The sequence below is a fragment of the Mercenaria mercenaria genome, chromosome 13, assembly GCF_021730395.1.
Source record: "Mercenaria mercenaria strain notata chromosome 13, MADL_Memer_1, whole genome shotgun sequence".
NCBI lineage: Eukaryota > Metazoa > Mollusca > Bivalvia > Venerida > Veneridae > Mercenaria > Mercenaria mercenaria.
Genome location: NC_069373.1, coordinates 9815095 through 9832424, shown reverse-complemented (window position 1 = coordinate 9832424; position 17330 = coordinate 9815095). Strand labels below are relative to the sequence as shown.

Sequence of the window (17330 nt, the reverse complement as noted above, 5' to 3'; positions counted from 1 at the left end):
GCCATCATTGTTCTCATTCCTATATTTCAAAAAAGTGCTTTGTGGGATAGCCTCATGTACAGGGGACCTTGGCCCCCTACGTATCTCAAATTTTGGACCAAATAATCGCTACGCCTGTGAGGGCCACGCATATACTATATTTTCTATTTTAAAAAGTGACGATGGTGAAAAGACCCTGTAGACATCCACATGTCGGCAAGGATTTCATTCTGAAAAGGCACTTTGTCGTGTCTGTTTGTGTCGGCGGGGGCGATAAAACAACACAAAACACAGGAAACCTTGACATAGAATAGATATTTGTGGCTTTGTCGTGTTGTCGTGACGGCGAGGCGAAAACACGAAACACGAAAATTGACAATAAGTATTTGACGGTTTTCGTGTTGTCGTACGGCGGCGAAAACACGACAAAAATCGCAAAACTAAACATATTTCCTTCCGCGCAAATCGACAAATCAACAGATAACATTTTTCTACGCGCCCTTAAAACGTCGAAGTTTTGCGTTTCCCTTTCGTGATTTTCCTAAATTTGTTTTCAGTTTCCCCGCCGACACAACAACACGAAAACTCGACAAATAAGTTTTAGTTGTAGTTGTGGATATCATATTGAAGATTGTGAGCACTATCTTTTTCAGTGTCCTAACTTTATAAATCAAAGAATAGTTATGTTCCAGTCAACCAAGGACTATCACCCTTTAAGTACAAATACATTACTTTTTGGAAACCCTTCTTTATCAGTAAACGATAATATTAATATTTTCAGAAGTGTTCAAAAATTTATTAAAGATACAAAGCGTTTTGAGCCGGAATTGAAATACTACAGTGACTTTTGTGTCCAAATTCATCTAGATTTAGTTTTGCAACAACAAGATTAACAATAAAAATCTACAAAGCAAAAACTAGATTATTGGTATCAAGCGAAATATAAACATTATGTTGCACTTGATCTAACTAGACTTCCTCTTATTATTCTTTCTTCCCTCTTTCTCTCTTCTTTTAACTTCAATTATATAAAATTTTGCATAGCTTTTTGAATGCATATTTGTATTGTAGCCGAATCTCATGTAAGTGAAATTCGGGGAGGGTATGTAATAATGTTGAGAGAACTTGTTACCCAACCCTTTTGCCTATAATATTGTTCAGTTTTGTATTTGAGATGTAGATATTAATGTATATTGATATGCAATAAAATATGTTTAAACTATCTGACGGATTACTACGGAATACTGTCTTGTTCATACCATCGCCGATGATATCATCGCTATCCTGCTATTCTACAATTCTGCTATCCTACTATCGCAATCTTACCATCCTACCATCACGCTTTGATGGTTAGGCGGTGGGCGATGGTAGAATATGAAATAAACAATATTCCGTAAGAATCAACCATCGATATCCTAAAATCATACTATCGTCATTCAACCATCATACTCACGGTCCTACCATCTTACCATCCCCATTCTACTATCCTACTGTCCTACCATCTGGTCATCCTACTATCCTACCATCGCGCTTAGATAATTAGGCGATGGGCGACGGTAGGATATGAACAAATCAGTATTCCGTAGATTACCACGATTTATACACCGAATGCATATTCTCAGAGCTGTATCTCGGGTTTTAAAAATCGCAATCAATTCAAATAATTGTAGAATGCGGTGGAAATAAGATATCCGGCTGAAATTTCTTGTAAAATGTAGCTAACTTTATTGTCTAAATCATGAAAACACTATTCCTAACTGAAGAATATGAAAATAAATTTTCCGTCTGGAAAAAATGCTGAAATTACAATTTTGCCTTTACCCTATAGCCATAAGAAAATGAAAAACACATATAAAATTGAAAAACTTAAATTGAATCGATAAAAATATTCAATTTTGGAATAAAAAAAAAATATCCGCTGACTTTTTACAGATTGAAAGTGTATATGCAATTTGCCGTAGAAAAAAGAACATTCGCGTCTTATATTTACCAATCATGTTCAGCTCATGCCGTGTGCCGTCCGACACACGGCACAACATGCGACAGTATGATACGACACACGACACGACGGACGACAATATAACACGACTTTGCGACATCAATGTCGCGCGTCATGTCAAAATGTTGTGCGTCAAGTCGTGTGTACTGTCGTATTCAAGTTTTTATATACTTTCCGCGCCTGTAAACGTATTAGCGTCTGATGGCCCTTTCACGCTTCCGTTTAATCAAAATTTATTATACGATTCATTTTGAAACTATTTCTGAAATGTCTAGGTCTGCTGCTCTCAAGTATGGAAATATCTAACACCCGAGGCATATACTGACACTTTTAGACAACATCAAAATGGACCTTTAGAACAATTTGACGAAGTTCAAAAAATCTCCATATACCCGTGCTCCGTTACGGAACCCTGTCAGTGGGATTTGCTTTATTCCGAGTTCAAATATAAGCTGACATGTGCTAATGCCCAGGTATTTTCAAATCGTTAGAAAATGCTGAAAATTGACTCCCCCATTAAGTCCGCGCGCATACATTTAGACGGAGAGACGGGGAGACTCCCTGCTAATGGCCCCTGACAATAGACCAATGCTAATGCGACTTTCGTTTTCAAGTTAAGCCTGTTGACTTTCATTTTCTTTACTTCCGGAAAAGGCTAAAGGCATGAAGGGGGCAATTAGCCGTATATGCCTCCGTGGTCCACTCAAATGTAGTCCATATCAATATATAGTGCAATTTTCCCGCCTAGTAAAGGCCATTTTGATGCCAGATATAAGCTTTATTTGTGCTTGATTGTAAAAAGGAATGTCCGCAGAAGATTTTAAGCTACGTTATATGCTTCAGAAGATCATTGGAAGCTGCCTTGTAAAATGAAAGTAAAAGTAGGTATTTCCTGATGTCTACCTACGCAATATTAACGTTTTCATCACGTGTCTCAGTCACGTGACCATGGTTTCACTGCATTATGGTCAACCCCATATTTTTTGGGTATATTTTGATTGCCTAAAGACAGACCTTCAAGACAAGGGTAGTCTCGCAGGAAGTGAAAGGCTAGAAATCTTGATAAAAATATGTTATAAGTTGTTAATTTTATATAGAAAATAGCAGCGGATGCATTTAATACCTTCATACCTAAAGGTCGTCTGACGTCATTTTCTGTGCGTATGCCTGGTGAGATTGCGTAAAAGTGTAAAAATGTGCCCGTCGTCCTAAGGATATGTATGTTTTTACCCGTGACAAGTCTTTACTGAAAGTAAAAAAAAAAAGCATCTCCAGATGTTGATGTTGACTAATAATAGAACGGTCTGTTTCTCTGTTTCTAAAACATGTTTCAATTCCTATAGATTCAAGATACTGTGCAGGTAATACGAAACTCAGGATAATGAAAACGGAATACTTTTAAGCAGCGAATACCTTTATTAATGACGGTATGATATTATACGCAGCCAGTTTAAGCTAAGGTGGCAGGGGAGTGCAGATTTGCAAATTCCACATTGACGTGTGGATACCAGTGTTGAAATATCCATAGAAATTTCGTTTTTGCTTATTTTTCTTTGAAACTACTATGGACTATTGCAGATACTATAGACTACATAAAGACGACTCTCCGGTCCTATGCACCTGTCGCTTTCCATGCCAGATGTAGTGAAAATTGGCCAAATCACCCAAATTTTATAGACCAAAATTAGCCTAACCGGGCCTCACTTTGAACTCTGCCATTCATCCATTTTGTATTTTTAAATCCAATTTCGTAGCATATATGTATAGTGCGAACATAGATGCATACCCAGGTGGTGTGGAATGTGTCTCCCAACCACCACTTTATTTCTCTAATTTTCACTTGAAAAAAAGTGGATGGATGACAGCCGAGCGTCTGGCCGACTTTTTGTTCTGATGTTTATGTTTTAGCCTCAACCGGAAGTACGGAGCTAGGAATTTTAAAACACCCGCCATGTAGAATCATTAACCGTTCCTCATTCCCCAGATATATTAAAGAATTAATAATGATAAATAACCAGTAAGATAGATATGCCTTTATATCTACCCTGTCCTGTTTATACAGACAATCGACCGGGGCCAAACTACGAAACCGCTCCCCTGCCACCTAATGAGACATAAATATTTTTCATTTTAACTATTGTGTGGACATACTCTTACAGGCAGAAAAAAATATTGTAGCAAGAGTTTTCTCTCCTGGTTTGTGTAAACCTATTGGTGCCGTTTTACTGTTTATTTCCTTTTGTTATAATCACTGAATCTTAAGATATAGAACATTATATAAATGATATCACAAATCATAATTAAAGATATTAGATTTGTTTTGTGTCATCCTAAAATGATTTGGGGATATCACAAAACTGATGATAGAATATTGGATATTTCTAAATACAAATATTTTCCATATAATAATGTCTTTAATTAAATGGTGATACAAAAGGGTTATTATAACAGTAGCTCGATCTGGGATGCTGTTTTCGGCTCTCTCGGACTTTTGCCAGATCGGATCTCACGAGGCGCAAAATGCACGAAAGCCGAATACAAAATCCCAGATCTGCCTGCTGTTGTAGAAACCCTTTTATCATATACCTCTACCTTTTTGTTTGTTGTTTTGTTATTGAACGACATCTTCAATGTTTATCGATATTAAAGTGGAACTAAGTGAAGTTTTTATGTGCGCTCTTTATAGAACTGTGTCAGGTCGAGCATTTTACAATACAAGCCGATATTTTAAAGAATTTATATAGTTATATAATAAATGAAAGTATATTTTATAAGATCAAAAAGTAATTTAATATTGTTAATTCGAGTGATGGATATCAACCTTTCGTACGCAATAGTACTGCTGTGCGATTTTTTCTTATTTAATGATATTCTATAAAATTTATTGCTAAAGTATTCTTTATTTAGGATTTCTATATTTCACGTAATGATATCATAAAATCGAATTTATTAAATTGTATCGCAAAATGGATTTTGTGATATCAGAAAATTGTTTTATTTTGCATTTCCTTTATTCTGTTTAATGATATCTTAAATTTCTTTTTGTGATATCAAAAGCATCATTTATTGATATAAAATAGAATTCAAGATTTCGTAAAATTGAATTAAGGATATCATAAAGTTAAACTGGTTCTAATATATCAAATAATCCAATCATAGTTCGCTACAAATCATTGTGATATCTTAAAATGCATCTGATGATATCAAAAAAATTGATATCGTAAAACAGTTTATGATATCCATACATGAATCTACGATATCACAAAAAAGGAAATTTTAAAAGTTATTACAAAAGGTCTATGAACATTACATACGCATGATAAACAAATATTTTTACTGTAAAATCGTACATTTTACTTATTGTTTAATATAATATAATTATTTATAACTCCTGGAACAATGTCGGTATCTAGCAAAGTCCATAAAATCAAAGAGTTATAAAAATAAATGTTAAAATACAATTAATAACAGTAGCTTAAAGATGTGTTATATTCTGCTTTAATTTGCATACTTCAATAATTCTGTCTAACCAAGATGCGTTGCTCAAAAATGTAGAGCCGAGTTTACCTATAAATGCCAAACAGCAGGTTTATCGATAATTTAGTGTAAAGGGAAACAACTACAACGGCGCACAAGGCAAAAAATCAATACCGACAAGAGTTGCGGTTCTCGTATATTTCACGCTCAAAGTTGAGGATGAAAACATTTAGTTTATTCATATTTAAAATCAGTCAAGGCATACATTCCACAAGCATGATAGTTTATCTTTTATCGCGTGCTTGCTGAAGTTTGTTTACTGGTAATTTCTCTGTTCGTGAAAAATGCGGATGTGGAATTGTTTCAAATTCTATGGAATTTATATAATAGCTTCTTGCACTGCTTTGGCAGTGCTTGGACAAGCCGATGTAGTAAGTTAAATTTATTTTTAAAATTTTGAAATGTATTCTAACAGCAATGGAAATTGGTTCGCTTGGTCAGTTTAGTAGTATATAAAGTGTGTCCCCCCTGTTACATTTACCTCGTTTCTGATTTATCGCTGCCGGAAAAGTGCCCCAAATTTCATTTTATATTCCCTACATCTATATGTCTGGGTCTTTTCTTATTTCTTTTAAATGTATTCTTAAGGTAGTTCTGCACGTTTGATAAACCGGAAGTGATGGCGTAACGTCATTTATCCGGAAAACGTAGAATAAAGCCTGGATTCGGCGTACGGAAATGAAAATAATTTTATGAATTAATTGAAATATGTGAGTAAATTTATTACAGTGGCATTGTTGCTATATTTCTAAAGTCAAAATATGATATTGAAACATATAACACTTTAAAATAATGAAAATAATGTCTTAAAATTAGCGTGAAATGTACGGTTCACTTCAATCATGGTCAGATATCTCAAAAATAAGCACACGGACCTATACATTTTATTTTACGAAAGTATAGGCCATGTGTTTATTTACAACTGTGAGAAGTTTCATCAAAATCTACATTATAGAAAAAATTCTATTCGCGAAAATGTTATGAAAGTAATGATTTTCCCATAGACTCCCATTATGAAATATTGCGTGAGGTCCAAATTTTTCAAATCAGTCTAGCAAAAAATCAAGCACACGACCCTATCTTTTTTATTTGCTGAATTTTCTAGGTATATTCTGAAGTTTTGAAAAATCAGAGTTTAATCAAATTCTACATTGTAGAAAAAATTTCGATCCAAACGTGCAGAACTACCTTAAGGAATAATTTTATTTCTTATTTCTTTTTTTTTCTCATATTATACCATAATGCTTATTATACCATAACGCTTAAAATGGCGTTACGTCAACTGCCCAAAATGGCGGCACCTATAGAAAAAAAATAGGGGTCAACTAAAGTCTGTACGCTTATCCATAGGCGCCACCGGAAACCCACATGGGGGAATTTTACAGATGACTGTTAGTAATTTTAGTTCGAGGATAGTGCAAGATACAGAAGATTCTCAAATTCCAGAAGCTTCCCTGGTTCTTTTGCCTTTCAGGTATAAAGCACTCATACACGGTACTCTTATCCCAAAGTTTAAAAGAATTAGTTTTAGGAGCAGGAGCTCAAACTCACGATCCCTGGTTTCATAGACGATAAATTTAAGTCTAAGACAGAACAGGATATTTTCAAAGGTATCTGTCGTTGCAGAAAATTGGTGTTTTTCCTAGTAATCTATAATAATATGCGTAATTCTATTTGCCTACAGACATTGCAGCGTAACAAACGGGACGCAGATTAGCTCTTTCACAAAGTTAACCTTGATCTAAACTGAACGGTTTTGCAATTCACAATAAACAAATCCAGTATGCGCAAAATGTCTCAGCTTGATATACTTTTTTTGAAATTACTCATTATTTTTATAAAAAAAAATTATGACATTTAGACAGGTTAAAATGCGTTTTAAATAGCTTGTTAAAACTAAAAGTGTAAATTACCAACTAGAAATTTAAAATAATGCATAAAGATGTGTACAAACATAAATGTTAAACGTGAGGCATATGATGTGGATCCTTTTTTTAAAAAAAAAAAAACTAGAAGCTTTACAACAGTTACTGAATAATTTAAAAAATAACTCTGCGAAATGGAAACTGAAAGTAAACATTGGAAAGTCCTAAAGTAATGATTTATAAATACTGAGGTTCTAGAAATACTATTTGCAGATTTGCATAGGGCGGACAGTCTATTGAAATAGTTAGCAATCCTAATGATCAGGTCATAGTCTTTTTATGTTTTGTTAAAGTAGTTCTGCACGTTTACAACAAATATAATTCTACATTCAGAGTGGTTAATTTTAGCTTCTATGGGAAAATTTCACTTTTGATGCTATTTTCGTGTATAGAAAATGTTCAACAATGTACATTTTAATGCAGCTTTATGAGTACAGATCATGATTTTCTAGGCGGACTTATACTGTTCAAAAAAGGTTTGACAGTTAAAAATAAAATACGAATTACGGTGTCAGGCATGACAGAACACGTCATCATTCCCGGTGATTTTTTTTTTCAACTTGATGTAGCAATCACATTGCAAAATCCGACGGGTGAAGCAGTTCGTTTCTATACTGTGGGAAACAGGAATAGTTTCACACAGCTGTTCAAATAAATTAATGCTTGAAATTTCTAACAGGAACCGACGTTACATAAATGTACTTATCATGAGAATATCTGAACAATTAAGCGGAAAGTGTAAAATATACAGGGAGGGAATTTTGTTTTCATGAATATATTTTTTATTATTATTTTTGGATGGTATGAACTAACGTAAAAAGCCAGAGTGTTCATAATATTCGGCGAACATAGAAACCACTTTCATCAATAATTCTAGATTAAACCTTGTTAACATTTTTTTATTCAAACGTGCGGAACTACCTGAATACAGTCTTAATTGTGTTTTAGTCCCCAAGAGTCTACTCACTTCATATAAGAACTGATATTCAGTTTCGATTTGCAACAACACTGGTAACAAGCCGAGTGGCCAACCCAGCCAACTACTCACAGGAGACAGTCTTTGATGTCATATTACCACAGGAAGCCTTTATTTCAAACTTTACACTGTACGTATATGAAACATTTTCTAGTTTTTTAATTACTATAAGTAAAGTGTCTACCAATTTATTTTATAGCTCGATTGGTACCAAAACAGTCGTTAGTTCTGTTAAATGAGGCAACCTCACAACATTTCTTTTTATTAAATTCAAATTATGATTTTGATACTGATAAAGAAGAAAAACTGTCGTCAGCTGTCAAAAAAAAAAAAAAAAAAAAAAAAAAAAAAAAATATGAACAGTAAGATTTCTTCAATAAAGCAAAATAAGGATAGCCTTGTTTAAAATGCATCCCATGCTCACGATCTCTGTGATTGTTAAGAATAAAACGTTCAAAAATGACAATTTTATGTTGTTTGATTTACTAACATTACAGAATACAGTTGAAACTCTATAATTGAGCCGCGCCATGAGAAAACCAACATAGTGGCTTTGCGACCAGCATGGATCCAGACCAGCCTGCGCATCCGCGCAGTCTGGTCAGGATCCATGCTATTCGCTTTCAAAGCCTATTGCAATTAGAGAAACTGTTAGCGAACAGCATGGATCCTGACCAGACTGCGCGGCAGGCTGGTCTGGATCCATGCTGGTCGCAAACCCACTATGTTGGTTTTCTCATGGCACGGCTTATATCTCGAACTTGCTTATCTCAAAATTCCGGCAGTCTCGAAGATTTGTTCAAGGCATATTCGTGACACACGTGCTCAAAATATCATTTTAGTTTAATTTCGGTTATATCACAGTTAAAAGTCGGGATACTGAGTTTCAACTGAAAAGTGTGACGTTCACGCGTTACGAAAACGCCGCCTGGTGATAACTTGCCACCGTTGTTCTATATGGTGCAATTCATGGATTTGTCGACCATATTCTGTCATTCATTTCATATGAACTCCAAAATAAAGATAAATTCATTTCTTGAGTGTGCCTATTTCAGTGAGATAAATGGCGTTGTATATCCTGGGATTGTCAAAGACAAAAATAAAGCAAAAAAGGAATATGAAGAAGCAAAGAAGAAAGGACAGACCACTGGAATTGTCAGTCAAGAGTATGAAATATACTTGTTTTTATGTCAAAACTGTACCTTGCCATTAGTTCTCAAATTGAAAAGTGACACACATGATAATTTTGTTAGCACTCCTGATTATGCACTTAAAAAAGTTACATTGATGAATTAATGCCATTTCTTTGCGGACGTTTATTACTATGACACCGTTTGGGTATGTGTACATATGTATTAAATTTTGAAATACCTTAGAATGTCAGCTTTTAAATAACGATATGACTTATCTTACCTCGTGACATTTTTTAAACAGTAAATACATTCTCGTTGTTTTATTTTCATAATTGTTATTGAACTTCTTTATGGACGCCAGGGTCAATTTTAAAACTCTATCATCCGACTGATTGTTTCTGAGGACAGTTTTGAAATTAATCAATGGTAGATTGCTCTTCAGTCTCATTTTAAAATGCCGCGTCCTGTGGAGTCTGATGCCAGCAGATAGTACAATGTAATATTAGCGTAAATATAAAATACTGAAGATATGAACCGGAAGTAAACTCCCTATAACACTTATTAACTTCAGGAGAAGGGATACCAGAACGTTCAAGGTCAAAATAACAGTTGCTGCTTTCGGTAAATCTACATTCAATTTAACCTATCAGGAACTACTTAAGAGAGTAAGAGGAGCGTATGAACACAGGACGTTTGTAACACCAGGATATCCTGTTAAGGACTTACAGGTAAGTGCAGAATTAACAAATTAACAACAATAGGATCTCAGCTGAACATATCCATTTAGTTATCCAAATTATCCGTTTGGTCGGCATTAAAACTACCGCATTGAGTGTATGCATGCATTGAATGTGCACTATTAAACCAATTTTAGACCTAACCCTAAACTTTAGTCAGTAGGGGTGATTTAATGTTGGCGCTTTTCTTGCCCACCTAGCGGGGGATAACAAGGGGCCATCTTTGGAAGAGATAAGCCAAGTGTACGTATTGACGTCATAAATTAATAACCTATGAGCGATTTTTGATTTACAATTTTTTCTTTGAAAATATCGCAATAATGTAGAAGGTAGGCAAGAAAAATGATCTAACACGTCTACTTGAGTAATGCTGGACTGGTGTTTTCCCAACCCTTCGAAAAGATTGGATAAAAAACCTCGCTAGCACCCAACTGACTCTTGGTTTTGGGAAAACCCTTTCTTACACAGGCACACATGTAAGATCCTTATAAGGTTTATTTAATGTCATCTGACGTTACCATTTAATTCCGAAGGGTGTGAACGAACGAAGTATGTAGAGAAATTTCTTCGAAGGTTTACTAATTTGACCACATCTCGTTTGAATTTCTTTATTATATTTCTGAAGTTGAGTAGGTTGAATAATTCACGGAAAACCCGTTCTGATATGTTATCGTTTCAGATAAGCGTTGCAATCCAAGAATCACGTGATTTAACAAAGTTGTCGGTTCCGCCAATTAGAGCACTGAATGACGTACTTATAGAAGCTGAGGACGTCACAGGTATACTTTTACAATTCCAGTATAACTAGATAAATACAATACTTGGTCCTGCTGAAACAAATACAATTCATTATTTTCAACTCCACATGCAAAATTGACTTTCAGTAGCAGACGGCTTATTTATGCACTGCCTGTTACTTCATCAGTCCTGAGACTTTCAGATATCAGCTCTATCGACTCAAGGTATTCCAATAAAATTTAAACATAGGTTAAAAATGATAAGGTTTGTCTTGCAAGTGTCATGTCTGAAAATCCAAGGTTAAGGTCACAAAAAAGGTCAACTACTCTGACCACTGGCACCAGACCAGAAAGAAAATACCTCTGTACATATTATACCCTACCCCTAAGTATTCTATAAGAACCATGGTCATGAACGGGAAAGTGCACTAACCCATTTCAATCGTACATTTCTAATCTAAAACGCGCAGTTCGGTGAATGGGTACATAGCATATTGAACAAGCAGTGATTTATCTTCTATCGTGCACCAGTCACATCGTCTCAATATTATTTCATATTGCAAAGGTACTCCACATAGTTTATGCTATCGTCAACGTTACAGAAAAAAACTTGCTTGAACTTCCCTAATGAGCATCTGGTCTAGAGGTCACAGCAATGTGCACATGCTTTGCGAAATGTAAACAAGCAAAAAACAGAATACAAACTATTCACAGTTTTACAATAAAACTCGAAATGATGAATGAAATTCATTTTATAGTTATGATTTTTAATTTGAAGTCATTCATTGATATACATCTTGACTGTTTATTTAATTCATATTTCACATTTATGCTGCATATACACTTTTTTGCGTACACGTGTAGTTACATGACAACTGACATACATTTTCACATCAGCCAGTCAGAATGGTTTTTTAATCTAGACCGGAACTTCACTAGGGAAGTTCAAACAAGTTTTTTGTGTACGTTAAAAAACTATAAACTACGCGTTTTTTTCTCTAAGAAAATAAATATTGAAGAAATGTCATATATACATGTAACGATTACTGAATGCATAAAGGGAAGTAATTCCATTAATATGTAAATTTGAAAACCTGTCAATTGTCATTAGAGTAAGATGACAGTATATAAGAACGATAAATCACCTTTGGTGATGAGCTAGCTTTTCACCGACGGGATTTGTGTGGCACTAAAACGTTACATACACAATGGAAAATAAATTACCACTTGTTCAATCGCCATAGTACACATTTACCGGACTGCGCGTTTTAGGTATGAAATATGCGATTGAAATGGGTTAGTATATTTTTCCGTTCATGACCATGGTTCTTATAGAATGCCTAAGGATAGGTTATAACATGTACAGAGGCATTTTCTTTCTGGTCTGGTGCTAGTGACTCTGACCCTATCAAATGTGCCATTTTTATGTCATGTTTGTATCGCTAACCTAGCTTGTCCACTATGGTATGCGTGAATAAGTACCTCGGTCTGAAAACCGGGATATCTTTATGATAACACAATAATTAGTACTTTGATTTCCAGTAATTAGTTTATTGGTAACCCGATATTCATACATAAATCAAGCGGATAGAACCAAACTGTTCGATTCTATGGATAATGATATATGTCATATTGTCTTTTCGTCTCATAACCCCGCCGAGCGGGGGCGTGGAGCAAAATCTCAGTTTTAAGGGAAAGATGATCCAGTCATTTTAGTTCATAAATCTCGACTTTTTAAATTCCCCGCCACGAGTGGTGGACGGTTATAGGAATGGTCTCCGTCCGTCCGTCCTTCTGTCCGTACCTGTCCGTCCATAACGTTTCGTGTCCGCTCTGTATCTCCTAAACCCTTTAAAGGACTTTCATGAAACTTGGATCAAATGATGACCTCATTAACACAGAACCTATATGTCAGCCAAGTCAGCTCAAGGTAAAGGTCACAACTCAAGGTCAATAGTTTGAGCCTTAAATATCGTGTCCGCTCTCTATCTCCTAAACCCGTTTGAGGATAATCATGAAACTTGAATCGAATGAGCACGTCATCAAGACAATGTGCAGAACTTATAAGTCAGCCATGTTGGCTCAAGGGCAAGGTCAAAACTCAAGGTGAAAGATTTGAGCCTTCCATTTCATGGCCGCTCTGTATCTCCTAAACCCCTTGGAGGATAATCATGAAACTTGGGTCAAATGATCACCTGATCAAGACGATGTGCAAAACTTATAAGTCAGCCATTTTGGCTCAAGGTCAAGGTCACAACTCGAGGTCAAATGTTTGAGCCTTCAATTTTGTGTCTGCTCTATATCTCCTAAGCCCATTGAAGAATAATCATGAAACATGGGTCAAATGATCACCTTATCGAGACAATGTGTAGAACTTATGAGTCAGCCATGTCGGCTTAAGGTCAAGATCACAAGATGAAAGGTTTGAGCCTTCCATTTTGTGTCCGCTCTGTATCTCCTAAACCCCTTGAAGGATTTTCATGAAACTTCGGTCAAATAATCACCGCATCAAGACAATTTGCAAAACGTATAAGTCAGCCATGTTGGTTCAAGGTCAAGGTCACAAATCTGGGTCAAATGTTCGAGCTTTCCATTTTTTGTCCGCTCTGTAACTCCTAAACTCCCTGAAGGAATTTCAAGAAACTCGGGTCAAATGATCCTCTCATCAAGACGATGTGCAGAGCAGACATGTGGGCTTAAGGTCAAGGTCACAACTCAGGGTCAAATGTTTAAGCCTTCCATTTTGTGTCCGCTCTGTATCTCCTAAAACCCTTGAATGATTTTCATTTTAATAAGGGTCAATTAATCACCTGATCAAGACGATGTGCAGAACTTATGAGTCAGCCTTGTTGGTTCAAGGTCAAGGTCACAACTCAAGGTCAAAGATTTGAGTCTTCCATTTTATGTCTGCTCTGTATCTCCTTAACCCCTTGAAGGATTTTGATATGACTTTGCTGTAATATTCCATTTATCAAGACAATGTGCAGAATTCAAAATTCACCCTTGCCAGCTTAAAATCAAGGTCACAACTCGATTGTTTAATGGTTCCATCCAATACCATAAACCCTTTCACTATCCATAACAATGGCGGGGGATATAGCTGTCTTTCAGACTGCCTTGTCGCCCTGATTTCCCGCAGATTACCGATTTTCGATCAGCGAACCTCTTAATTGTTGTATATTCGCTCCGTGCCTCTGAGTTTTACTTAAAATATCTAGACTTAAAAAACCCTATTACCATGCATTATGTTTCCTTTGGACTTTATCTTTGTTTGTTTATTTTCCATTGTAGTTTTGGGAAATATTGGAAGTTACGTATGAAAATAAAGATTTTCTTTTTCAGAAAATGCTTTAGCAGTGATAACTAGGCCCACTGGCAGAAGCGCATACATAAGTTATGCTCCATCAGTAGATGAACAGGATCCTGGTGGCGTGTCTGGAGAATTTATTGTTCAGTATGATATTGACAGGTCACTGGATGGTGGCGATATCCTGGTATCTTCTTTATTCTCTTAAGAGTAGTGCGTGCCGTGCACTGAGCTACCCCGTCCCTTAATTATGTACTAGGGCTAATTAGGGATGATACTGCTTCTTTAGCCCTTCGTTTTAAATATTTGTTTCGTAAAATGCAGTAACGTCTTTAAAAGTGATATAAGCGGTTTTCAAATTTTTTGTTAAAAAAGTCAGATTTGTAAGTATAATGTTTTCATTTGAGCCCCGCCATGAGAAAACCAACACATTTTTCTATTTTCTGAACAATATTCTCGGGAAAAATAAAAACAATTCCGATTTTCTTAAGCATTTTATACTACTGATAAGACCGAGTTCAAAATTAATTCGTATCACCATGTTAAGTCGAGATATGGCTTCTTGCGGTCTAACTGCAGTTGTATACAGTGTAATTATGTAAACTTCTAAATAGGTGTACATGAAGTATATCCCAAATTCATGTATAATAAAAGTAAGCTTCTGTTTAAAAAGAAAGCTTCTGATAAATTTATTCGATTTATTCTGTACGCTAGGCTGATACTTAGGCTTTACCGTGTGTGGCTAATTCTAATTTTATTGATCAAAATTTTGACACCTCATACGCTTTTTAAAGTAGGTAAAAATTAATTACGTGTACGCGTTGAAAGCCCCCTTTATGCAAATGTAGCATATATCATTTATGCATAGCATGGTATTTTCAAGTATTTCTCCTCTTATAGGTTGTAAATGGATATTTTGTGCATTTCCTTGCCCCGGATATCAAAAAATCTATTCCTAAAGACGTCATGTTCATTTTGGATGTCAGTGGTTCAATGGATGGACGAAAACTTGAACAAATGCAGGTAAGTGAGGCCCACATTTAATACTTTGGTTAAGCTAGATAAAACTTGTTACAACTGTATATTAATGAATACGTGTTCTAAATCAAGCTATAAGCGATAAACTAGAAAGAACATAAACACCTCTAATCATAAGGGAGACAGTAGTTTTTATCTTCTACTGAAAACTCGTATATATTCTTTTTGCATGATAAGTTCAGTAAATTTCACGATTTTGCTAACTAAGGATTTTATGATCGGAATGAATGCGTTTGTTTTATTTTAATTTAAACACGTCAGCTTTTGGTATTTGCCATTTGAAACATGTTTTCGCGACACTGCCTACCATATAATAAGGTAAAAAGGTGCAAAAAGCCCCCGCTATTATTTTCTATGTAAAATTTACAGTGTTAAACATGTTTTATCAGCATTTCCAGCCATTCACTTCTTGCAGCAAAAATATCGAGTTGACCATAAAGCAAGGAAAGGCCTAGGTAGACATCAGGAAATACCTACTTTAACTTTCTATTTACCTAGCAGCTTCGAGACAAACATGGAATCATACAACGGACTTTAAAACAATCTGCATCTTCACAATTTAAATAAGCATCAATAAAACTTGTACCTGTCCTGAAAATGGCCTTTACTGGCACTACATACCGAAGTGGACTTTATTTGAGTGGATCACGGATGTACATCCCGCATATTACTACCTTCTTACCTTATTAGTCACATAAGCCTAAATCTTAGCCAGGCCAATTTTAGAGATCAAATCCTGACCTCTTTTTTTAAGAAATATAATAAAACTGACTGTCATATATCTTCTTTGATAGATTTCTCTTGTCACATTTGCTTTCTGTAAAATCACATCAAAATCACACCGCTGTAACCTGGCAGTACTACTCATACATAAATTGACTTTTAAATCACTAAGTACAACCTTCTCTTCCATTTATGTCTATAAAAATGTCACAAATACATCCAGAATGAAATTCAAACAAAAGCCAGTTTTAATTTTGATCACTGTGCCATACCAATTGAAAAGTTAGTGTTCAAAAACCTGTCGGCCATTACGCGACTAGACCAGACGGCCCCAATGCCGGTTTCTTTAGTATAGGCGGGTCTAATAACCGCTTTCAGGAACAAAACAGTAATTCTGACAAACAATATGCCAAAGTGATACACTTAAAAGTAGACCATCGTATTCACTTTTTCGTATAGAACATAGCTTTTGTCACACAATGCCTTACGAGACTGTTTTAATATTCTTTTTTTAAACGATCGCAAGATGTAAAATTCTAAAGCGGCATAGGGATTGAATATTTGGACGAGAAACTATTATGAGCCTCTTTTAAGGTAAAAAACCACCATTAACTGGCATTTCACTAGAAACGATCCAGTCCATGTGTTGAATCAGTAAAAAAAGATTGAAAACAGCGTTAATCTTACAACTGCTTTAACTTTCTTATTATACACCTGTAATTTATAATAGAAATAAATTGCAAACATAAATTGCAAACCACGGATCGTAACTTTACAGCAAGAAATAGAAAGTGTTAAAAAAATGGTTATTTCTACAAAAGTGATACAATATAAAAACATTTATCATTTTTTTACAATAATCTTAATTTTGACAAGGCACTGAGGTCAGTTAAAAAGGTTTGGTTTTGGTTACGTAAAATGAAACGAATATTTTACTTTACGCCCTTCTAGGGATGCTCCTACTTGTAAATATATGACAGAAAATGCATGTTTGTGTAATATGGTGTCCATACTGTTGAAACACTTAAGACATTTGTTTGTATTGTAAATTATCGGACAAGAATCGTACTTTTCACCAATTGTCTATCTTTATGATTTAGTTTTTAAGTTTTAGTGTTTCATACATTCGAAGGAGTGTGGCTTGATATACATACAAATTATTTTCTCTTGTTACGTATTAACTCTGACACAGTCCACATACTGGAACGTCCTAATCATTCAAATGATCGGGATAGGAAT

The 17330-nt window shown here is 35.2% G+C and overlaps 1 protein-coding gene across 1 annotated transcript in view; it reads left to right on the top strand.

Annotated features, from left to right (window-relative positions):
• The first annotated feature begins 5700 nt into the window (after window positions 1–5700).
• Window positions 5701–17330, top strand: part of LOC123529891 (inter-alpha-trypsin inhibitor heavy chain H3-like) — a 28445-nt gene continuing 16815 nt past the window's right edge. Inside the window, exons 1-7 of the mRNA XM_045310464.2 lie at window positions 5701–5886; window positions 8389–8546; window positions 9472–9582; window positions 10121–10277; window positions 10966–11065; window positions 14366–14517; window positions 15231–15353. Coding sequence (XP_045166399.2) covers window positions 5800–5886; window positions 8389–8546; window positions 9472–9582; window positions 10121–10277; window positions 10966–11065; window positions 14366–14517; window positions 15231–15353 — 888 coding nt within the window. The 5' untranslated portion in view covers window positions 5701–5799. The remainder of the gene's footprint in view (window positions 5887–8388; window positions 8547–9471; window positions 9583–10120; window positions 10278–10965; window positions 11066–14365; window positions 14518–15230; window positions 15354–17330) is intronic.